Source organism: Macaca nemestrina, chromosome 12 (assembly GCF_043159975.1).
Source record: "Macaca nemestrina isolate mMacNem1 chromosome 12, mMacNem.hap1, whole genome shotgun sequence".
NCBI lineage: Eukaryota > Metazoa > Chordata > Mammalia > Primates > Cercopithecidae > Macaca > Macaca nemestrina.
In genome coordinates, this window is record NC_092136.1 from 71,909,101 (window position 1) to 71,933,289 (window position 24,189).

Sequence of the window (24,189 nt, forward strand, 5' to 3'; positions counted from 1 at the left end):
CAAAGAAACAGGACTGTAGGTCCTGTGGCAGTCCAGAACTGCTGCCAGTCCCTTTATACACAGCTCTGCTTTGCTTTGAGCCTATCAAAATATTGCTTCATTTAAATTTCACCTCATCTTTACCCGCTCCCAAGCCCTGTAAAACTGTCTTCCTTTGTGCTTAGTGGGACACTCCTCGGTTTCTCCAGTGTGCTGTCTTATTACAAGGGGACAAGAAACCTGACTTCATCATACCATGGGTTTGTCCCTTAGTGGTCTTGGCTGATCGGGCTAGGACAGCCTGAAATACTGGTGTCCTCCAGGTCTGCGACAGGCCCTCTCTTCACTCTGCACTCTTTTTTGGGATGACCTCATTCACTTCCAACCATATGCTTATAGCCCCCAAACCTCCAGCTCAGGCCTTCCTCCTGCCTCTAGGACATCTCCCTCTGGTCGACTCACAAGTTCCTTAAACTTGGTGTGTTCAAAACTGACTTTTTTTTTTTTTTTTTTTTTTTTTACTGACTCTTTGGTTGGAGGGCAGCTACTCCTCACTGGACCAGGTTCCTCTTCACCCACTGCCCACAAACTGTGTCACATTGAATCGACTGTTTTTCACATAGATCAATATCCTAAAACCTTAGAAAGCTAGGAGGATTTTAGGGTGGGGTAAGGTAGAAACTGGGCCTGATTTGCTCCGCCCCTAATCCCTGTCTCTTGACAAGGGGTTGGGCCTCAAGGTGGAGGCTGCAGAGGAGGTCCCGCCTTTCTACCCCTTCTCCTGAGCTGAGCTCTCATGGTCTCCTACCTTGAAGACCTTCTAGTCAGTTTCCCCACCCCCTCCAGTCTCAATCCCTTCTTGTGTCTTGGGAATTTCACAGCCACCTCTCTTCCCAGATCCTGGTGGCTTTCTCCTGGGGTCAGCTGAGATCTCTGAAGAGGGGCAGGCTGTGGCCTGTCTGTGCTGGGAGGGGGAGTACTGTGACAGGAAGCTTCCCTGTGGCTGTGCCTGGTTTTCCTTCTAACACTTTTGAAACCAAACACATTTCAATAAAGGGTCTAACTTCTTTGTGAGGTGATCCTCTTGCCACTTCATCCCAATCTACCTCTGTCACGTCTCATACCAAAGAAATTTGCATTCCTTTTATTCACATAACTTTGACCCGGTTTCTTTTAAAATATTATGGGATCATCCTCCTCTCTCTTGCCCTTTTTTTATTTTGAAATGGAGTTTTGCTCTGTCACCCATGCAGATGCAGTGGCACGATCTGGGCTCATTGTAACCCCAGCCTCCCAGGTACAAGTGATTCTCCTGCCTCAGCCTCCCGAGTAGCTGGGATTACAGGCATGCACTGCCATGCCTGGCTAATTTTTTGTATTTTTAGTAGAGACGGGGTTTCACCATGTTGACCCAGCTGGTCTTGAACTCCTGACCTCAAATGATCCACCTGCCTTGGCCTCCCAAAGTACTGGGATTACGGGCATGAACCATTGCGCCTGGCCTCTCTTGCCCATTTCAAAGCATTTTCCACATTAGCCAATATTGAATGATGCTTGATTCTTCTCTTGGAGGGAGGAAAGGTATAATTTCAGTTCACTCCATCCCAAACACTGTTTTCCCTTTAAGGTGTCAACCTAAATAATAGAGAGGCTCTTTAAAAGAAAATGACGTTTATTTGGGAATAGAACATCACAATGGGAATACACATGCCATAGAAACCAGTGCGTATTCAGGGAGGTAAAGGAAGACAAATGTTTTCAAAGGGAAAAAATGAGGAGGACTATATAATTGTTTTGAAATAATTATGCTTGGCTACAGAGATCAAGTAACACCAGTCTGGGGTTGGCCAGGCAGTTGCTGGGCAGATTTCCTCACAGAAGTTTTTTTTTTTTTTTTTTTTTTGGTGGAAGGTTGCAGTGGCTTTTGTACCAGGTTGTGGTTTTTATAGTCGTTTGTGATTGTTTTTCTTTTCTTTTTTTTTTTTTTGAGACAGAGGCTGGCTCTGTCACCCAGGCTAGAGTACAGTGGTGCGATCTCAGTTCACTGCAACCTCCACCTCCAGGGTTCAAGCGATTCTCCTGCATCAGCCTCCTGAGTAACTGGTATTACAGGCGTGTGTGACCACGCCTGGCTAATTTTTGTATTTTTGGTGGAGACAGGGTTTCGCCATATTGGCCAGGCTGGTTTCGAACTCCTGACCTCAAATGATCCTCCTGTCTTGGCCTCCCAAAGTGCTGGGATAACAGGTGTGAGCCACTGTGCCCGACCTGTGATTATTTTTCTTTTTCTCTTTTTTTTTGAGATGGAGTTTTGCTCTTGTTGCCCAGGCGGGAGTGTAATGGCACGATCGGCTCACTTGGGTTCAAGTGATTCTCCTGCCTCAGCCTCCCAAGTAGCTGGGACTACAGGTGTGTGGCACTACACCTGGCTAATTTTTTTGTATTTTTAGTAGATACAGGGTTTCACCATTTTGGCCAGGCTAATCTCGAACTCCTGACCTCAAGTGATCCACCTGCCTCAGCCTCCCAAAGTGCTGGGATTACAGGCGTGAGCCACCGCGCCTGGCCTGTGATTGCTTTTCTTAGGAGGCATACAAGCATGACAATTCTCTCTTCATATCCTTCCCTGACTGTAGTTGTCAGGGATTTTTAAAAGTTAATTAATTAATTAAGCTGCTAAGTTCCAGGTAATTTGTGTTAAAATAAATTATTAAAATTAATTGATTAATTATTTTTTTGGAGATAGGGTCTCACTCTGTCGCCCAGGCTGGAGTGCAGTGGCACGATCTTGGCTCACTGCAACCTCTACTGCCTGGGCTCAAGTGATCCTCCTCCTTAGCCTCCTGAGCAGCTGGGACTACAGGTGTGCGCCACCATGCCTGGCTAATTTTACAATTTTTTGTAGAGACAGGGTCTTGCCATATTGCCCAGGCTTGTCTTGAACTCCTGGGCTCAAGTAATCCTCCCACCTCGGCCTCCTAAACTGCTGGGACTGCAAGTGTGAGCCACCACACCCAGCCTTGTTTTTTTTTTTTTTTTAAATACTAGTGACTCCGTTTTGTTGTTGTTGTTGTTGTTGCTGTTTTGTTTTTTTTTTTTTGAGACAGAGTCTTGCTCTGTCGCCCAGGTTGGAGTGCCGTGGTGCGATCTCCGCTCACTGCAAGCTCTGCCTCCCGGGTTCACGCTATTCTCCTGCCTCAGCCTCCTGAGTAACTGGGACTACAGGCGCCTGCCACCATGCCCCACTAATTTTTTTTTTTTTTTGTATTTTTAGTAGAGAAGGGGTTTCACCGTGTTAGCCAGGATAGTCTAGATCTCCTGACCTTGTGATTCGCCCGCCTCAGCTTCCCAAAGTGCTGGGATTACTGGCGTGAACCACCGCGCCCGGCGTTGTTTTTTGTTTTTTTTTTCGAGACAGGGTTTCCCTCTGTTGCCCAGGCTGGAGTCCAGTGGCGTGATCAGGGCTCACTGCAGCCTCAACCTCCTCCTGGGCTCAAGTGATCTGCCCACCTCAGCCTCCCAAAGTGCTGGGATTACAGGTGTGACCCACTGCTCTGGGTCACGTGACTCCATTTTGATTCTGGCGACTTTCATAAAATAATAGTGAATAGTAACGCATGTGGTATGCACACAACGTCAGGGAGTGCTGAGACCCCGTTAGCAACTGCTATCTGAATGTTGGTATCACCCCAAAATCCATACCCAGTGTGGAATCTGATACCCAATGTGATAGTATTCAGATGTGGGGTTTGAGGGAGTGATTAAATCATGAGGGCTCCACCCTCATGAATGGAATTAGTGCCCTTATAAAAGAGGCTTGAGGGAGCTTCCCAGGCCTCTTCTACCATGTGGGAATGGAGAGAGAAAGCATCGTCTTTGAAGCAGAGAGCAGCCCTCACCAGACACCGAATCTGTTGGTGTCTTGATCTTGCACTTCCCAGCCTCCAGAAATGTGAGCAATAAATTTCTCTTGTTTATAAATTACCCACTCTAGGGTGTTTCATTACAGTAGCCCCAAAAGACTAAGACAGCGGCCGGGCGCGGTGGCTCACGCCTGTAATCCGAGCACTTTGGGAGGCCGAGGCAGGCAGATCACAAGGTCAGGAGATCGAGACCATCCTGGCTAACATGGTGAAACCCCGTCTCTGCTAAAAATACAAAAAATTAGCCAGGCATGGTGGTGGGCACCTGTAGTCCCAGCTACTTGGGAGGCTGGGGCAGGAGAATGGTGTGAACCCGGGAGGCGGAGCTTGCAGTGAGCCAAGATGGTGCCACTGTACTCCAGCCTGGGCAACAGAGCAAGACTCCGTCTCAAAAAAAAAAAAAAAAAAAAGACTAACACAGCTACAGCTGAACCTACTTTCCCCATACCATGGATGTTTCTTAACCATTTCAGACTTTTAAACTGTTTATTTTTTAACCTTTAGTAGAGATGGGTTTTTGCCATGTTGCCCAGGCCTGTCTCGAACTCCTGGGCTCGAGTGATCCTCCTGCCTCAGCCTCCCAACACTTTGGTTACAGGCATGAGCCACCACACCTGGCCTGTTTAGTTTTTAATTCTATTAATATATTAGTTAATTATCATCTTTAGTTGGGCTATTGGTTATGGACATAAATAACTAATTTAAAAGAAGCATAAAAATAAACCTGCAAATTTGCCTCAAGATGATTGTTATCAGATTCTTGCATTTATCTGCTCAAAACTCATATCCAGATGTCACTAAGGCTGCAATTCCACGGCTGGAAGGAAAAAATAATAGACACGATGATCATATCTCATTTGGTTTTTCATGTACCGAGAAAAAAACTAACCTACCCCTAAAGGTGTCATTTATGAAAACTGTTTGCAAACAGCCATCCGAACGTTTAATCTCATCATTTATAATAGAAACAGAATACGGCCGGTTGAGGTGGTTCACGCTTGTAATCCCGGTGGTTTGGGAGGCCAAGGTGGGCAGATTGCTTGAGTCCAGGAATTTGAGACCAATCTGGACAATATGGCAAAAACCTTTCTCTACAAAAAAATCATAAAATGAACAAACAAAAAATCTTAGCAGGGTGTGGTGGCACATGCCTGCCTGTGGTCCTAGCTACATGGGAGGCTGAAATGGGAGGATTGCTTGAGCCTGGGAGGTGGAGGTTGCAGTGAGCAGAGATCATACTACTGCACTCTTGCCTGGGCAACAGAGCAAGGCCCTGTCTCTAAATAAATAAATAAAAAGCTTGGTGTGGTGGCGTGCCCCTGCAGAACCAGCTACTTGGAAGACTGAGGCAGGAGGATCACTAGAGTCTGGGAGGTCAAGGCTACAGTGAGCTATGAGCGCACCACTGCACTCGATCTTGGGTGACAGAGAGACCCTGTCTCAATTAAAAAAGAAAAAGAAGGCCTGGCACAGTGGCTCACGCCTGTAATCCCAGCACTTTGGGAGGCCAAGGCAGGTGGATCACAAGGTCAGGAGATCGAGACCATCCTGGCCAACATGGTGAAACCCTGTCTCTACTAAAAAATACAAAAATTAGCTGGGCGTGGTAGTGCACGCCTGTAATCCCAGCTACTTGGGAGGCTGAGGCAGGAGAATCACTTGAACCTGGGAGGCAGAGGTTGCAGTGAGCTGAGATCATGCCACACCACTCCAGCCAGCCCGGGCGACAGAGCGAGACTCCGTCTCAAAAAAAAAAAAAAAAAAAAAAAAAAAAAAAAAAAAAAAGAAAAAGAAACAGAATATAACATTAGAAACAAAAAATAAACCCGTTGGGTTTGAAGAAGTATTATGAAGTATTTCAGACATATACTTCCAATGTTGGGACACATAGGTCCAGCTCCTTCTTTGAATTGCATCGGATTCTGTCTTATGAATGTACCATGATATCTGTAACCATTCATCCTGTTGCACACTGGAGTGCAGCTGCTGGGTCCAAGGATGTGCGTATATATCAGTGTGTAGATGGCCAAATTGTCCTCCTAAGAGATTAAACCAATTGACACTCCCACCAGCAAAGAACAATGGACTCCATTTCCCCCACACTCTCACCAACTCTGAATATAGCCATGCATCACTTAACAATCAGGATACGCTCTGAGAAATGCATTGTTAGGTGATTTCATCCTTGTGTGAACATCATAGTGTACTTACACAAACAGAGGGTAGAGCCCACCACACACACCTTGGCTATATGATATAACTTTTTGCTCCCAGGCTGTAAACGTGTACAGCGTGTACTACACTGAATACTGTAGGCAACTAACATAATGGTTTGTATTTGTGTATTTTAACATAGAAAAGTACAGTAAAAATACAGTTTTATAATCTTATGGGACTGCTGTCTTATCTGCAGTCTGTTGTTGACTAAAATATCCTTATGCAGTGCATGACTGTATCTTGCAATTTCTTAACTTTTGCCAATATGTTGAGTAAAAAAAATGACCCCTCATTTGTACTTTCACTTACATTATAATTTTTGTGGATAACTTTTATTTTCCTTTCTTTTTTGGAGGGCATGCAAGATCAGTGAGTTTTCTTTCTCTTCTGATGATGAAAGTTATTGCTTATTTTTATATTGGGTTTTCAGTTTGGTTGATTTGTAGAAGTTCTATTTTCTGGATTTTACTACTTTGTTTTTTTTGTTTTTGTTTTTTGAGACAGAGTCTTGCTCTTGTTGCTCAGGCTGGAGTGCTGTGGAGCAATCTCGGCTCACTGCAACCTTCGCCTCTTGGATTTAAGCAATTCTCCTGCCTCAGCCTCCCGAGTAGCTGGGATTACAGGAGCACACCACCACGCCCGGTTAATTTTTGTATTTTTAGTAGAGACGGGCTTTCACCATGTTGGCCAGGCTGGTCTTAAACTCCTGACCTCAGAATGACATCAGGAGGCCGGGCGTGGTGGCTCACACCTGTAATCCCAGCACTTTGAGGGCCTCAGCCTCCCAAAAACCTCACTCTTTTTGAGTGAGGTTTTGTTTTTGTTTTAAAATTGTGGTAAAACATAAGTAACACAAAAATTGCCATTTTAACCATACTTTAATTTTTTATTTTTAAGAGACTGGGTCTCACTCTGTCACCCAGGCTAGAGTACAGTAGTACAGTCATGGCTCACTGCAGACTCGACGTCCTGGGCTCAAGTGATTCTCCTGCTTTAGCCTCTCAAGTAGCTGGGACGACAGGCGCATGCCACCACACCCCACTACTTTTTACATATTTTGTAGTTTTCCTGTGTTGCCCAGGTTGCTCTCAAACTCATGGGTTCAAGTGATCCAAAATGAGGTTTCACCATATTGGCCAGGCTGATCTTGAACTCCTGACCTCAGGTGATCCACCCGCCTCAGCCTCCCAAAGTGTTGGAATAACAGGCGTGAGCCACCAAGCCTGGCTATTCTGTATATTTTATATAAGTGGATTTATAGATCTGTCCTTTTATGTCTGGCTTATTTCACTTAGCATGTTTTCAGGTTTCATCCATGTTGTAGTATGTATCAGAATTTCATTCTTTTTCATGGCTGAATAATATTCTGTTCTTTGTATACACACCTCATTTTGCTTATCAGTTCATGTGTTGATGGACACTTACAATGTTTCCACTTTTGGATGTTGTGAATAATGCTGCTAGGAACATGGGTGTATGTCTTACTCTGATTCCTGAGGCTGAGTAATTTATAAAGAAAAGAGGTTTATTTGATTCACAGTTCTGCAGGTTGTACAAGAAGCATGCCACTAGCATCTGCTTCTGGTGAGGCCTCAGGCTACTTCACTCACCATGGAAGGTGAAGAGGGGCCAGGGTGTGCAGAGATCACATGGTAAGAGGGGAAGCAAGAGAGAGTGAGATGGGAAGTCCAGGCCCTTTTTTTTTGTTTTTTTTCTGAGACAGAGTCTCACTTTGTCACCCAGGCTGGAGTACAGTAGTGTGATCTTGACTCACTGCAACCTCCACCTCCTGGGTTCAAGTGATTCTCATGCCTCAGCCTCCCAAGTAGCTGGGACTACATGCATTTGCCTCCATGCTGGGCTGATTTTTTTTTTTTTTTTTTTTTTTGTATTTTTAGTAGAGATGGGGTTTCACCATGTTGGCCAGGCTGGTCTTGAACTCCTGACCTCAAGTGATCCGCCCACCTCAGCCTCCCAAAGTGCTGGGATTATAGGAGTGAGCCACTGCTCCAGGCCTCCAGGCCCTTTTTAAACAACCAGTTCTTTGGGAACTGATAAAGGAAGAACTCACCACTCCTGCCCACCTAGGGAGGGCATTATGTCTTCATGAGGTTTCTGCCCCCATGACCCAAGCACCTCCCATTAGTCCTCTCCAACACTGGGGATCCAATTTCAACATGAGATTTGCAGGGGACAAACATCCAAACTATAGCAGCATACAAATCTCTGTTCAAGTCCCTGTTTTCGATTCTTTTGATCTTGTGGATATGAACCCAGGAATGGAATTGCTGGATCATGTGATGGTTGTACTTTTTTTTTTTTTTTGAGACGGAGTCTAGCTCTGTCGTCCAGGCTGGAGTGCAGTGGCCAGATCTCAGCTCACTGCAAGCTCCATCTCCCAGGTTTACGCCATTCTCCTGCCTCAGCCTCCCAAGTAGCTGGGACTACAGGCGCCCGCCACCTCGCCTGGGTAGTTTTTTGTATTTTTTTTAGTAGAGACGGGGGTTTCACCGTGTTAGCCAGGATGGTCTCTATTTCCTGACCTAGTGATCCGCCCATCTTGGCCTCTCAAAGTGCTGGGATTACAGGCTTGAGCCATCGCGCCCGGCCGGTTGTACGTTTAACCTTTTGAGAAACTTCCAAACTATTTTCCACGTCAGCTGCGCCACCAGCCATTCCCACCAGCAATGCATGAGGGTTCTATTTTCTCCGCATCCTCCCTGACACTGTTAGTTTCTTTTTAAAAAATTATAGCCATCTTAGTAGATATAAAGTGCTATCTCATTGTGGTTTTTTATTTGCATTTCCCTACTGATGATGTTGAGCAATTTTTCACATGCTTATTGGCCATTTGTATATTTTCTTTGAATAAATGTCTATTTATTTATTTTTGAGATGGTGTCTCACTCCATCGCCCAGGCTGGAGTGCAGTGGTGCGATCTCTGCTCACTGCAACCTCTGCCTCCCGGGTTCAAGTGATTCTTCTGCCTCAGCCTCCTAAGTAGCTGAGACTATAAGTAAGCGCCACCATACCCAGCTAATTTTGGTATTTTTAGTAGATATGGGGTTTCACTATGTTGGCCACACTGGTCTTGAACTCTTGACCTCAGGTGATCCGCCCGCCTTGGCCTCCCAAAGTGCTGGGATTATAGGCGGGAGCCACCGTGCCTGGCCTGAAGAAATGTCTATTTAAATCCTTTGCTTGGCCAGGTGTGATGGCTCATATCTTCAGTCTCAGGAGGCTGAGGTGGGAGGATTATTTGAGCCCAGGAGTTTGAGGTTACAATGAGCTATGATTGTGCCATTGCACTCTACCCTGGACAGCAGAGTAAGGCTCCGCCATTAAAAAAAAAAAAAAAAAAAAAAAAAAAAAAAGAGGAAGAAGCAAAGTGTGGAAGTCTGTAAATGCTACCCTTTGTGTTTTCTGTGGTTTTTTTTTTTTTCTTTTTTTTTTTTTAGACAAGGTCTCACTCTGTCACCCAGGCTGAGTGCAGTGGCATGATAACAGCTCAGTGCAACCTCTGCCTCCTGGGCTCAAGTGATCCTCCCACCTCAGCCTCTGGAGTAGCTGGGACTACAGGCACGTGCCACCATGCCTGGCTAATTTTTGTATTTTTAGAAGAGACAGGGTTTCGCCATGTTGCCCAGGCTAGTCTCAGACTCCTGGACTCAAGTGATCTGCTCAGGGATTACAGGCGTAAGCCACCGTGCCTGGCCCCCTTTGTGTTTTATGTGTTGTATATGCACAAATGTTTCTGGAAGTATACACTATGTAGTGTTAGTGGTGATGCTTTTAGAGGAGGAGACTGGGAAACTGGTGTGTGTTAACCACAGTGATGTATCCACACCCATTTCTCTTTTCCAGGAAATATGGAAAGACTACATTTCTCAGCCTTCCTAGTAGATGTGATGTCACCAATTGGAACTGGGCAGAAGAATGTGTCATTTCAGTCCAAGGCAATTAAGTGTTAATCTCAGTCTTTTCCCTTTCCCCTACCCCGATCTGAGCAGTTGAAATCAAATAACTGAGATTATGGTGATGTCAGAAGGACGCACTCTGGTTTTAAGTCACTGCTGGGGGAGAACAGTACACCATCATTGTCTAATGTGGGATGAGTAAGAAGTAAGTCTTTGTTGTGTTAAGCGACTGAGATTTGGAGTTTTATTTAGTATCACATGTGGTGGATTAAAGATGGCCAGACATTTTTTGACATTCCTTTTTTTTTTTTTCTTGTTTTTTTGAGATGGAGTCTCATTCTGTTGCCCAGGCTGGAGTGCAATGGTGCAATCTTGGCTCACTGCAACCTCCACCTCCGGAGTTCAAGCAAATCTCCTGCCTCCGCCTCCTGAGTAGCTGGGATTACAGGCATGTGCCACCACACCCAGCTAATTTTTGCATTTTCAGTAGAGACAGGGTTTCACCATGTTGGTCAGGCTGGTCTCGAACTCCTGACCTCGTGATCCGCCCGCCTTGACCTCCCAAAGTGCTGGGATTACAGGTGTGAGCCACTGTGCCTGGCTTGACATTCCTTTCATTGAAAGCTGGGGCCTATGTCCCCTCTCCTTCAATTTGAGCTGGTCTGTGACTGCTTTGGTCAATAGAATGCAGAGGAAGTGATGTGTTCTAATTTCAGGGTCAAATCGTAAGAGACTGACAGCTTTCGTACTGTTGGATGCATGTTTTGGGATGCTCCCTCTCAGAATCTAGCCACCATGCTCTGAGAAAGCTAAGCCATGCGAAGGGGCCATATGTAGGTGCTTTGGTTTGCAGCTCCGACCCTCTAACCAATGGATGGCATCTCCTGCCAGCCAAATGAGCAAGCAAGCCATCAACAGCAACCCGCCCAGCTGAGTCTTCAGGTAACTCCAGTCCTGGTGTGATCGCAGTCACATAAGCCACTCAAAGTGAGAATCACCAGCTGAGTTCAGCCAACAGAGTCACGGGCAATATTAGAAATCACTCTACTGCCAGGTGCGGTGGCTCACGCCTGTATCCTAGCACTTTGGGAGGCCGAGGCAAGCAGACTGCCTGAGCTCAGGAGTTCGAGACCAGCCTGGGCAACGTGGTAAAACCCTGTCTGTACTAAAATACAAAAAATTAGCCGGGCGTGGCAGCATGTGCCTGTAGTCCCAGCTACTCAGGAGGCTGAGGCAGGAGAACTGCTTGAATCCGGGAGGCGGAGGTTGCAGTGAGCCAAGATCATGCCACTGCACTCCAGCCTGGGCGACAGAGCGAGATTCCGTCTCCAGAAAAAAAAAAAAAAAAGAAATCACTGTAACCACAGACCAGTCTGTCTGTAGAAGAGACATAATAAACAGCTAGCAAACACAGAAATGTGATTCTTTCTGGGAGTATTAGGTGCTCTGAAAGGAAGAACAAGGGTGATGTGATAGATGCTTATTGGGATGGGAGCTTTTTCAGAATGGGTGACAGAAAAGGTCCGCCTGGTATGTAGGAGCTAGCCCCTAAAAGTTGTGGAGGAAGAGCACTAGGAAGGGGGTGCAGCCAGGGCAAAGCCTCCAAGGTGGGACTAAGCTTGGCAGTGGGATTTCAGTGCAGTGAATAAGGCTAAAGAGTAGGAAGAGGTAAGATCAGTGATGTGGGCAGGGGCTAGATCAAGCAGGGCCTTGAAGGCCATGGTAAAGGGTTTGGTATTTGCTTTGACTATGCCGGAGAGCCTTTCAAGGGTTTTAAGCAAGAGGAACTTGAGATGATTTAAGGTTTTGTTTTTGTTGTTTTGAGACGGAGTCTTGTCCTGTTGCTCAGGCTGGAGTGCAGTGGCGCAATCTCAGCTCACTGCAACCTCTGCCTCCTGGGTTCAAGCCATTCTCCTACCTCAGCCTCCCGAGTAGCTGGGATTACAGGCGTGCGCCACCACACTTGGATAATTTTTGTATTTTTAGTAGAGATGGGGTTTCTCCATGTTGGTCAGGCTGGTCCTAAACTCCCGACCTCAGGTGACCTGCCCACCTCGGCCTCCCAAAGTGCTGGGATTACAGGCGTGAGCCACTGTGCCCGGCCTGATTTAAGTTTTTGAACAATCACTCTGGCTTCTGGCAGATGCCTAACCCAGGTGCAAGGTTTTTTTTGTTTGTTTGTTTTTTTGGTTTTTTTTTTTGAGATGGAGTCTCGCTCTGTCGCCAGGCTGGAGTGCAGTGGCGCGATCTTGGCTCATTGCAACTTCTGCCTCCCAGGTTCAACCAATTCTCTGCCTTAGCCTCCCAAGTAGTTGGGATTACAGGCACCAGCCACCAAGCCTGGCTTTTTTTTTTTTTTTTTTTTTTTTGGTATTTTTAGTAGAAATGGGGTTTCACCATTCTGGCCAGGCTGCTCTTGAACTCCTGACCTTGTGATCCACCTGCCTCAGCTTCCCAAAGTGCTGGGATTACAGGTGTGAGCCACCGTGTCTGGCCTCCCAGGTGCAAGTTTTTTTTTTTTTTTTTTTTGTTTTTTTGAGACAGAGTGTCGCTCTGTCCCCCAGGCTGGAGTGTAGTGGCGAGATCTCAGCTCAGTGCAAGCTCCACCTCCCAGGTTCACACCATTCTCCTGCCTCAGCCTCCTGAGTAGCTGGGACTACAGGGGCCCGCCACTGCACCCGGCTAATTTTTTTGTATTTTTAGTAGATATGGGGTTTCACTGTGGTCTCAATCTCCTGACCTCATGATCTGCCCGCCTCGGCCTCCCAAAATGCTGGAATTACAGGTGTGAGCCACCGCGCCCAGCCAGGTGCAAGTTTTAAACTACATTCTAAAGTACTTTAGGGTCAGGTGCAGTAGCTCGTGCCTGTAATGCTAGCACTTGGGAGGCCAAGGCAGGAGGAATGTTTGAGCCCAGGAGTTCAAGACCAGCCTGGGCAACATAGTGAGACCCTGTCTTTAAAGAAAAATTTAAAATGAACTGGGTGGCCAGGCACGGTGACTCACGCCTGTAATCCCAGCACTTTGGGAAGCTGAGGTGGGTGGATCACTTGAGGTCAGGAGCTGGAGACCAGCCTGGCCAACATGGTGAAACCCCATTTCTACTAAAAGTACAAAAATTAGCTGGGTGTGGTGACGCGTGCCTGTAATCCCACCTATTCGAAAGGCGGATGCACGAGAATCGCTTGAACCCCAGAGGTGGAGGTTGCAATGAGCTGAGATTTACCACTGCACTCCAGCCCGGGTGACAGAGTGAGGCTCTGTCTCAAAAACAAACAAAAAAAGAGCCAGGTATAGTGGCATGTGCCTGTAGTCTCAGCTACTCAGGAGACTGAGGTGGAAGGATCATTTAATCCCAGGAGAATGAGGCTGCAGTGAGCCATGATTGTGTCATCGCATTCCAGCCTGGGCAACAGAGAGAGACCCTGTCTCAAAAACAAAACAGAACAAAAAAAGTAAAGTACATTAGGTCCCCAGATCATGGTATAACACTTTTTTATATTTATTGGTCAAATAATATTTCTCTTACATAATTAATTTGAGATACATTAAAGAGCAAGTTAAATGTAAAAAGCAGAAATTTGTCTCCATATATTATGTTATCTAAAATTTTCTTTTTTTTTTTTTTTTTTTTGAGACGGAGTCTCGCTCTGTCACCCAGGCTGGAGTGCAGTGGCCGGATCTCAGCTCACTGCAAGCTCCGCCTCCCGGGTTCACGCCATTCTCCTGCCTCAGCCTCCCGAGTAGCTGGGACTACAGGCGCCTGCCACCTCGCCCAGCTAAGTTTTTGTATTTTTAGTAGAGACGGGGTTTCACTGTGTTACCCAGGATGGTCTCGATCTCCTGACCTCGTGATCCGCCCATCTCGGCCTCCCAAAGTGCTGGGATTACAGGCTTGAGCCACCGCGCCCGGCCTCTAAAATTTTATTTCAAGTGATCTTTGTAATACAGTCTTTCATATTCTAAAAGTAGAACATGAATATTTTTAGTCAAAATCAATCACTTCTTTATCATATACTACTCAAAAATGACAATTTATTTAGTATTTCCTAGGTGTATTTTGTGAGTCAAAAAAGGATTAGGAAACCCTGCCCCAATATGACTCCTTACCTGAGAGAAACAGCATCTCTGCACCTCACAGCCAGGCCAAGCCCTGTTAATATCCTCTCCAATGCACACAGCCAGAGTTCCTTATTTATATAGTGTCTCCAAGCACCCAAGAGTCAGCCAGTTCTAAAGGGAATTCATCACTGTCATCAGCTGGCCCTGGGTCTCCATGGGCACTGTGCCTGTCTCCTGGGCATGCCTTTTGCTGAATGTTACCACCCATCTTTAACAGAAATACTCCTTCAAGAGACAGGCCAGGCCTGGGCTGGGGCTAGAGGTACAGAGACATCCGGGACCCAGGCCCTGCCCTAAGGGGCACTGCACAGATTACAGGATGGTGTGATAACTGGCGACAGTTATAACTCGAACTCAACTGGGGCTGGTATCTGAGAAGCTTGAACTTAGTGGAGGGGCAGGAAAGTACTCCTGGAGGAGGTGATGCATGATTAGGAGCCAGGCCCACTAGAGGGGATGGTGTTCCAAACATCAGGCTTGGCCTGTGCAAAGGCCATGGGTGTCTAAGACAGTGACATATGAGAGACTGAGCCCAGCTCACTGTGAAAGCAGGGCAGGCTACACTGACCTGGGGGCGACTGGGCCTTCGCTGCTTTCTACATCCTCTGACTCGTCCCCATCAGAATCTCAACAGACTCGTCACCTCCAGGGCCTGCACTGCTCTCCCAAGGTTGCCCAATTTCTCTCATTTCCTAGGGAAGGCCAGGTCTGCCAGCACTTAGAGGGCAGGGCCTGCTGGCATGCCCCAGGGTGAGGCTGGGCCCAGCGAGTCCCTCCTTTCGTGTGTCACAGGAGCCTGAGCCTGCAGAGGTGGCTCTCTAGCACCTAGCTAGAGACGATTTGACCAGTGCCCTGCGACCCACGGTTCACTTTCAAGGGTATCCACAAGAGATGTGTCTGCTCCACCCAGTGGGATGAAGCATCCGGCCCTGAGTCAGGATGCTGGGGTGCTGGCCATCTCAGCCACCCACTCCCTTGCAACCCCAGGCAAGCAAGTCCCTTCTCTCCTCCCGGCCAGGGGCTTTCCAGATGAAAGCAGCTGCACCCCTTTACTCTCAGGGACCTAAAATTTCGGCGACCATGTGGAGCCATAAACCCTTCTGCCTCCTGTCCTCCCAGCCCCACACCTACCTGGCGTTTTCGTGTCACGGAACCTCTGCACGTGCTCTTCTCGAGGCCTAGAGTCCCTCTCTCTCCCTCTGGCCAACTCCTCTTTCATCCCTCACAGACCCAACTCGAACGCCATCATCCCCGGAAAGCTGGGATTCCTCCCTTCCGTCTCTGCTTCCTTATCTCGCTGTCCTGCTGCGCGCGCCCTCAGTGTACGCGCAGAGCCCGGGGCTGAGGGCCTCCGGGTCCCTGACTGGGCGCGCGGCCGGGACCGCAGCGGCATGGGGAGCATCAGCAGCTGTGGGACTCCGCCCGGGCGCGACGGGGTTAAGGGACCCGGACCTTGAGGGCCCCACCTCCGGAGCGCTCCACCCGCGTGGGGGAAGCCGCCCCGGAGGCTCCGACCTCGCTCCTGCTTATGACCCTCACAGCCACAAGAGCCCCCACTTAGATGAACATTTCGGACGGGACCCCGGCGGTTCAGACCCGGAGGCGGCTCCTACCGGAGGCGGCTCCTCCCGGCGTCGGCCTTCGGTCCTCCCAACCAGAGCGCTCTTGGGACAAGCCGGGGATTCCCCGCCACCGCCCTCCCCCTGGCGTAACGGAGTCCGCGCAAGGCCCCGCCCGGGCCTGGCGCCGTCCTGGGCGGGAGGAACGCGCCGAGAGGCGGCAGAGCGCGGCCATGGCTGGGCCCGGCGTCCCCGGCGCCCCCGTAGCCCGATGGAAACGCCACATTGTGTGGCAGCTGCGTCTTCGGGACCGTACGCAAAAGGCGCTCTTCCTGGAGCTGGTGCCGGCCTGTGAGTGCGCCCCGGGGCTGAGAGGATGGTCGCTGAGGGGACGCGACTACGGGCGCGGGGAGAGGGTTTGACTGGCTCCTCCGCTTGTGACCCGAGTGCGCTGTGCCTTGTGCCTTGAGCCTGTGCGTTACGCCCACCCCGACTGCCAGGACTCCGCCCCTTGCCATCCAGGCTCTGCTTAGAACCTGGACAAGCCCCTCCTGCCCCCCCGCCCTCGTCGCCCTTCAGGACGGGCTCTGCCTCCCACGAGCTGGGCTTCCGAGACGCAAGTGCGTCCCCGGGTGTTGGTTTTGAAGGGTCTCTTGTGCCTCCCCTTCCGGGCAGTCCCCGGGGTAGGGGCTTGATTAGTGCACTTAGTCTCCGTAGAGCAATGAAAGAACGCGGGACTTGTCCAGAGCAGCCACTTATTGGCCCATCCGGAGAGGGGCGACACTCGGAACCTCTAAGGAGGAGGCTGTGCATCTCAGGCTCTGCCGCCGACAGGCAACGCTGGCGCAGGCTTATGGAACACCTCCCCGTCAGCCTACCCAACCTGAGGGGGCATCAGGGGGCCCCGGGCTGCTGGCGGATGCCGGCTGAGTCCAGCGAAGTCGGACTCTCAGAATGGTTTCTGGGCAGCTGGTCAGGATGGGGTGTGGCAGTTCAAGACGGGATGAACAGGTGTGCCTGTGTATCGCGCCTCTGGCCACCAGCGATTGTATGTCTGCTGTAGGAAGTCTAATCACAGTCCCTGCGGCTCTCTCACTGGGGCTAATCTTGGCCAAACCCCCACAATCAAATTTGCTCTTAGCCAGGGAAATTTCTCTGCAAGCTTCCAGGCTGCTGGTCCTCTGCCTTCAGGGTTTCGAGGCCAGCCCCCACCTCCAGCAGCCACACTTTTCCACTGCTCAGACGGACAGTGGAACCGTCCAGTTTGGGGGGGGGGGGTCACCGCCCCCCCCCCCCCCAGGGAGCTGTGAGTCTGAGGGACTGGAGAGACCTGGAGGGCTGAAATCAGACCGAAGGGCCAGTCTTGAGACTTTGGGCCGGTCACAGTCTTCTTACTTGTTAATTAGGTATTAACCTCAGCTTCTTACTTGTTAATTGGGTATAGAGACCTTCTTTAGGTTTGCTGGGGGATGCAGTACCCTGGGGGCTGAGGTGGGGTTTTCGTGAGAACTAGGCCAGGCCCAGGGGCCTCAGTCAAGGTGACAGACAGGTGGGAAGTAGTGTGGGAAGGAAGTTGATGAGGAGGGAGCTAGGCCTGGGCTTACTACCCCGCCCTCCCCTGGAACTGGTGAGAAAAGAGGAAGTGACTGTTGATGGGGGAGGGAGTGTGTTCCAGGGTCAAAACCTCCAGAATGTCTGCTGAATAATTGCTTAAGGACTTTCTATTCTAGCCTGGGGGTACCTTACACCAGGGCTGGGGAAGTTGGGATTATTTATTTATTTATGAGAGGGAGTCTCTCTCTGTTGCCCAGGCTGGAGTGCAGTGGTGGGATCTCCATTCACTGCAAGCTCCGCCTCCCGGGTTCACACCAGCCTCCCTTCTCAGCCTCCAGAGTAGCTGGGACTACAGGCGCCTGCCACCACGCCTGGCTAATTTTTTGTAATTTTTAGTAGAGACGGGGTTTCACCGTGTTAGCCAGGATGGTCTCAATCTCCTGATCTTGTGATCCGCCCACCTTGGCCTCCCAAAGTGCTGGGAATTCAGGCGTGAGCCACCACGCCTGGCCGGGGATTATTTTTAAGTGCAGAAAGCTAGAGCCCTTGGAGGGGAAGTGACTTGCCAAAGGCTATTGACAGGTAGAGCTCGGTTTATCACTTTCTGGGGCTAAACCTTGCTCTGAGGCAGGGATGAATCAATTCCAGGCCCCTTCCTTCCCTCAGGACCCTCAGCAGGCAGTACCCCGCAGTGGTCATCCTTCTGTCCCTGGGAGAGCAGGTCCTCTTCCCGGTGGGCCTGGGGACCGGTGCTATGAGGACACTGCTAGGGCTGAAGGTCCTGTAGAGCTGCACAGACGCCCCTCAGGCACGGGGCAAGGCCAGCCTGCCAGAAGCTTCCCCATGCCTAGCATCTCTGGGCTCCTGCAGCCATCCTAGCTGGAGATAACTTGCATGCCAGGGGGCTGCTGGGTATCTGTCTCTGCCCCAGGCTCACTCTTTTGCACCCTCCAGATAACCATCTCTTAGAGAAGGCTGAGCTGCTGGACAAGTTCTCAAAGAAGCTGCAGCCGGAGCCAAACGGTGTCACTCCCACCACCCACCAGGGCCCCTGGTGAGTGTATGTGTGTCTGTGGTCACAAAGAGCTGCCTGTGCTGGGTTCATTCTCTCCCTAGCGCCTCATCAGCCCCTGGCTGCTGCCCAGGGGTGGTGGGGGTGGTGGGGGAGGCAGGCCCTTGGCCTTCCCACAGGATAGCTGTTTAGAATCTCTTTCCCCTCCAACTTTCTTTGTCCATCTTTCTGCATTTGTCCCATCTCCTTCCCCTCCCACCCCTACACTTAACGTCTTTTCCCTTTTTCAGTCTTTTTCTATTTCCCTGTTCCTTGCCTGATGCCTAAAGAAAGGGTCTTGCTACCTATTCCAAAGAGGGAGTAAAGATGAGAACCAGGAATAGGTTGGGATTCAGAGTTGGGAGGTGCTTCTTTTTTTTTTTTTTTCTTTTTTTTTTTTTTGAGACGGAGTCTGGCTCTGTCAGCCAGGCTGGAGTGCAGTGGCCTGATCTCAGCTCACTGCAACCTCCACCTCCTGGGTTCAACCAATTCTCCTGCCTCAGCCTCCTGGTGCATACACCACCACCCCTGGCTAATTTTTGTATTTTCAGTAAAGACGGGGTTTCACCATGTTGGCCAGGATGGTCTCCATCTCTTGACCTTGTGATCCGCCCACCTCGGCCTCCCAAAGTGCTGGGATTACAGCGTGAGCCACCGTACCCGGCTGGGAGGTGGCTCTTGAGAAGGGTCCTTGGCCAAGGCCTAGGGGAATCTTGGAGCAGAGGAGTCATGGACAGCTCATTTCTAGAGACTTGCCTTTTCCTTTACTGGCTTGCTAGCTTCCATCTTCCCAGGAGGAAGTTAATGGCTCTTGTTTTAGGCTTTTCATGTAGCATCCCTTGGGTGCCTTTGGGCACTTGGGTGAACTGGGGGACATTGAGCACCACTCTGATTGGTTGGCAGGGAGGAGTCAGGGCTTGACTCAGACCAAGTCCCATCACTGGCCACACTGAGGGTGAAGTGGCAGGAGGAGGAAGAGGGGCTCCGGCTGGTCTGTGGTGAGGTAAGTTGGGAAGGGGTCTGAAAATGGTGTAGAGAGATGTGGTCCAAGGGAGCCAGCCAGTGAGGGGTACACCTGTGTTTGCTGCATTCTCCAAGCCCAGTGCTGCAAGCATTGAGTGAGCCCTAGTGTGTGCCAGGCCCTGACCTGAAGCTGAGCAGGGGTCAGAGTGCCCCGGGCAGCCCACAATGAAGTGGGTCCAACAGCAGCTGGAGGGAGTTAGGTGTGCAAGGGCCTGGCAGCCCATTTCCCTTCCACATTGTTTAGCCTACTCTGCTCACTACTCCATGGCTAACCCCTCGCCCAGCCATCCCCAAGGCCTCGCACCAGTTGATGCTCAATGTACATTTGCAGACTACAGGAGTAAGGTTCATTTAGCTCATTGGCAGGGTGTGGACGCTCCACTTGACACTACCGCCTTCCCTGTCCCCTTGCAACAGTATCTCTCGGCTTCTCTTGCACCGTGCTCTCCTAGTTTCCCTCTCATTTTTGTGATTGTTGCCTCTGAACTTCCTTCACTGCCTCCTTTCCCTCCTCCCTATTCCCCTTCCTTCAAATATGGGTGTTCTTGGGGCTCACGGACTCCCATTTTCTCTGTTTGCCAACTCTCAGATCTGTCTCTAGCCCAGCCTTCTTTTCTGAGCTCCTGACTCTCTTGCTTAGCTGCTTTTTGGACATCACATCTAAAATCAGGCTCACCATCTCCCCCAGAATTTGGCCCACGCTGTTTTGGTCCATGCTGTTTTGAGAGTTGACTCCCTGCAGGCATTGGGCTAAACATTATCTCAGTTAATCCTTCACAACTTTATGGTTGCAGAGGAGGAAACTGAGGCTTGGAGAGGTAGAGCCAGGATTTGAGCCCCTCTCACACAAGTCACCTTCTGTTCTCTCCATTCATTCTCTCAACATCTATTGACAGTTGCTATATCCAAGGTACAGGGAATGCAGCAATAAACAAGAGCTGGCCCATGGGGGCTTCCAGTCCTCTGAAGGAGACTGTGATAGCCCAGTAAATACACATCCAGTCACAGCATGGCAAGTCACCTGCCCAACAGAAGTGTGGGCATAGGTACGGACTCATTTGAGAACCTTTCCCCAGAGCTGCTGTTGTAGGTCCAATTCAATATTTGTTTGAGAGGTGATTCTCAAACATCTGACCCCCTACACCACCCCCTGCCTCTGGGCTGTGAGCTCCCCAAGCTGTGGGATGTCTTGTTTTGCCTCCAAGGCAAACCTGTATCTTTAGGGCCTGTGTCCACAGTCCATTCCATACTAAGGACTATTTGTAGACTAAGCTATGAATGAGGTGGGCTGTCCTTCCTGTGACTGCCCCCCAGTGGTTCTCACACAGGCTGGAAACGCCCGGGCGCCTCTGACTCTTCCCAGCCCTCCATCCTGAGCTGGTCACAAGGTCATGTTGACTATCCCCAAATCCATCAATGTCTGTTTCTTGTACCATATCTGACATGGTACAAGTAACTTTCATCCTACCCTGGAACACTCCTTCAGCACTCCCTGTCCCTTCTCCATACAGCTTTCAGAGTGACATATTTTAATTAAAAAAAAGATCTCCATTAAAGACAAGCAGTACACAAAACATGCTTGTAAACAACTCAAGAGAATAGAAGCCATAAAGTAAAAAGTAAAGGCCCGTCTTACTACCTCTCTCCATGGTTAGTGTGCTGTAGATCTTCCAAAGCTCCTAGCCTGGCTCCCCCGTTGAGCTCACCAGGCTCCTGTTGCATTTCCTGCCACTCTCATCTCTGAGCTCCCGGCTCCCTTTGCCTGGGATGCTTTCCCTGGCCCCCAGCATTCCTTCCCTGGACACACACCAGCCAGTACCCATTGGATGCGCCAGTGGATGGGGGCAGTGGGGAGGCTTTTTCTTTTCTTTTGTAAAAATTTCTCTAGTAGTTCCACACATCACAAGCATTTATCATTATTATTACTTTAACTTTTTATTTTAAAATAATTATAGATTCACAGGAAGTTACAAGGATAGTCCAGAGAGTTCCTGCGTCCCCTTCCCCCAGCATCTCCCACTGGCTACATCTTACATAACTATAGTACCCACAACCAGGAAACTGGGATTGGTGTTAAGTGTGTATATGTCCTTTATCATTTTATCACGTGTAGATTTGTGTGACCATCAAGATATGGCACTGTTTCACCACCACAAAGATCTCTTTCTTGCTACCCCTTTTTAGTCACATTCACCCCTCTCCCCTCAACCATCCCTTACCCCTGGCAACTACTAATCTGTTTTCCACCTCTACTACTTGAATTTTGAAAGGCATACAATGAAATATTGAATGGTATAACATAATAGTACAACATAAATGAAAGCAAGTAACAGGTGAGAAAGTGGAGGTGGTGATCAGATTACTCAGTGGTGAAAACAATTATGTTATAAATGGGGCCAACTATGAATAAAGGTGCCCCAACCCGCATGTGCAGATTCCCTTTCCGCAGACTCACTCACATAGGGCGTCATGTCAGTGCAGGTGGCAGCATCAACCTTGCTTCTCAGTCTGTCCTCACCAGGCCCACGTGAGAACACAGGAACAGATTAGCAATAAGAGCCCCCAGCCTTGGCCTGGGCCAGAGGCGCCTCTGGCCCTCATGTTCTTTTGTCACACTGGTGGGAGCTGCCTTGCCTGGGGTCTGTCTCTCCCACCGACCCTGCTTGGCTCTGAGTTGAAGGCATGTCGAGTGAGGCGGGGGTGCAGATGAAATGACACTCACTGCCTCTCCTAGGCTGCCAGGGCTGTTCCCATATTGAGTCTGGGCCCTGGCTCCCCGAGTCCATGCCTGATTTTAGCCTTGTGTGCCTCTGCGCAGGGCTTCTCGCTGCTGAGACCTGTGCTTGGGCAGGCCTGGGTTGAGTGAAGCCAGGAAGGCCCCAGGGAGGGGTGGGGAACAGAACTCACATTCCCCTGACCAGCCTGGAGGGTGATGCAGTTAGGTGGCTTGGGCTCAAATCTCTTAGCTACGTGACTTTGGGCCAGACACTTAAACCTCTCTGTCGGTGTCCTCGTCTGTGAAGTGAGAGTGGCAGTACCAGCCTCCTGGTGTGGTGAGGATGGAAAGAGCATGTAGCCTGCTGGGAACATCATGGCACCCGAGGGCCGGATGGGCATTTAGCAGCCTCTGCGCTAGGAGTCCTCGCAGTGGTTCTGCATGGCGCTGGGAGCGGAGCGATGTCTTCTCACTCTTCAGGCGAGGCAGCGTAGCGGGTTGCTCTTGCCAGAGAGGTTCCTAGTAGGGTCGCAGAGAAAGGAAGCAGCACAGCGAGGACTGGGACCCAGGGCTGATTCCAGAGCCCGAGGGCCTTCCACTGCTCCACAAACAGCAGCGCGTCCCTCTGCAAGGTCCCAAACCTGTGTGGGGCACGGCTTGTTTTTCAGGAAGGGGGCGGGCAGGGGAGCAGCCAACTGTCCCTTAGCGCCTTCGGCCCGGGAGGGACTAGAGGCCTGGAGGGGCCTCAGCGCCGCCGTGCTCACCTGTCCGCCCCCAGATGGCCTACCAGGTGGTGGAGAAGAGCGTGGCCCTGGGCGCCTTGGAGTCGGAGCTGCAGGAGCTGCAAAGCAGGTGAGGCGCAGGCGCGGGCGCGGGCGCGGGCGGGGGCGGGGGCGGGGGCGGGGGCGGGGGCGGGGGCGGGAGGGACCGCGCCCACTTCGGGGAGGCCCAGGGCCAACCATGCGGGAGAATGGCGCGGGCCAAGAGCTTTCCCCACGTGCCCTTGAGCCTATCGGTTGGTGCCAGAGGACCGAACGGCTGGGCTCTGAGGGCGAAGTCTTGGGGGAGACCTGGCTTAGCCACCGGCTAGCCGCGTTTGGCATGGGCAGGTCGGTCTCTGCTCCGAGGCAGATTCCCACTGGGCAGTGACGGGGGAGGCTCGGGACCCGCTATCCGCTCTTTCCATCCTCCAGGCTGGCAACCCTGAAGGTCCGCGTGGCGCAGCTGCGAGAGGCACGGGCGCAGCAGGCCCAGCAGGTGGAAGAGCGGCGGGCGCAGAACGCTGTGCAGCGGGCAGCCTACGAGGCGCTGCGCGCGCACGTCGGGCTCCGGGAGGCGGCACTGCGCAGGCTCCAGGAGGAGGCGCGCGACCTGCTGGAGAGGCTCGTGCAGTGCAAGGCGCGCGCCGCAGCTGAGCGCAACCTGCGCAACGAGCGCCGGGAGCGGTGAGGGAGCAGGCCCCGCCCCTTCTGAGGAAAGGCCCCGCCCCTGAAGGGAGAGTCGGGCCTCGCTTGTGTCTGGAAGGGAGGCGGGCAGCAGCCGCCCACTGGAGAAAGGGACCGGGTCGCGCCCCGCCTGCGTGCGAGGCGCCGCGCCAGGCTCTCAGGATGCTTTTTACCCAACAAGGGCCAAGCAGGCGCGGGTGTCCCAGGAGCTGAAGAAGGCTGCCAAGCGGACCGTGAGCATCAGCGAGTAAGAGTGGGGATGGGCCGGTCCGACCCTTGTGTTCTGCCTCCCGGCCCCGCCTGCCTGCGGCGACCCAGGCCGCCGACTGTAGTTGTGCATAGCCGCGTCCCGAGGACCCCAAGTACTCTGGGCCCACGGGACACCTGCAGACGACCGTGTGGTCGTAGGAGCCTGCATGCGTGCCCGCTGCACGTGTACCCACACAGAACCCTCATCACTGAGAATTCCTGTCTTCAGCGTGTCCTGTGCTGGGGTCAGGAGGGGCTGGCTTGGTCCCTTGGCGTTTCTGAGCTTCATTTCTCCTCCTAGGGGTCCGGACACTGTAGGCGATGGGATGAGGGAGAGAACCGAGACTCTGGCTCTAGCCCCTGAGCCAGAGCCCCTGGAGAATGAAGCTTGTGAGAAGTGGAAGAGGCCCTTCAGGTGAGGACCCAGGTGGTG

At 50.9% G+C, this 24,189-nt stretch overlaps 1 protein-coding gene across 3 annotated transcripts in view; it reads left to right on the plus strand.

Annotated features, from left to right (window-relative positions):
- The first annotated feature begins 15,720 nt into the window (after positions 1-15,720).
- Positions 15,721-24,189, plus strand: part of LOC105468709 (autophagy related 16 like 2) — a 33,153-nt gene continuing 24,684 nt past the window's right edge. For all 3 annotated transcript variants that reach the window (XM_011718971.3, XM_011718970.3, XM_011718973.3), the window contains exons 1-7: positions 15,721-16,069; positions 18,227-18,326; positions 19,227-19,326; positions 22,841-22,914; positions 23,256-23,507; positions 23,689-23,754; positions 24,058-24,171. In XM_011718971.3, coding sequence (XP_011717273.2) covers positions 15,721-16,069; positions 18,227-18,326; positions 19,227-19,326; positions 22,841-22,914; positions 23,256-23,507; positions 23,689-23,754; positions 24,058-24,171 — 1,055 coding nt within the window. The remainder of the gene's footprint in view (positions 16,070-18,226; positions 18,327-19,226; positions 19,327-22,840; positions 22,915-23,255; positions 23,508-23,688; positions 23,755-24,057; positions 24,172-24,189) is intronic.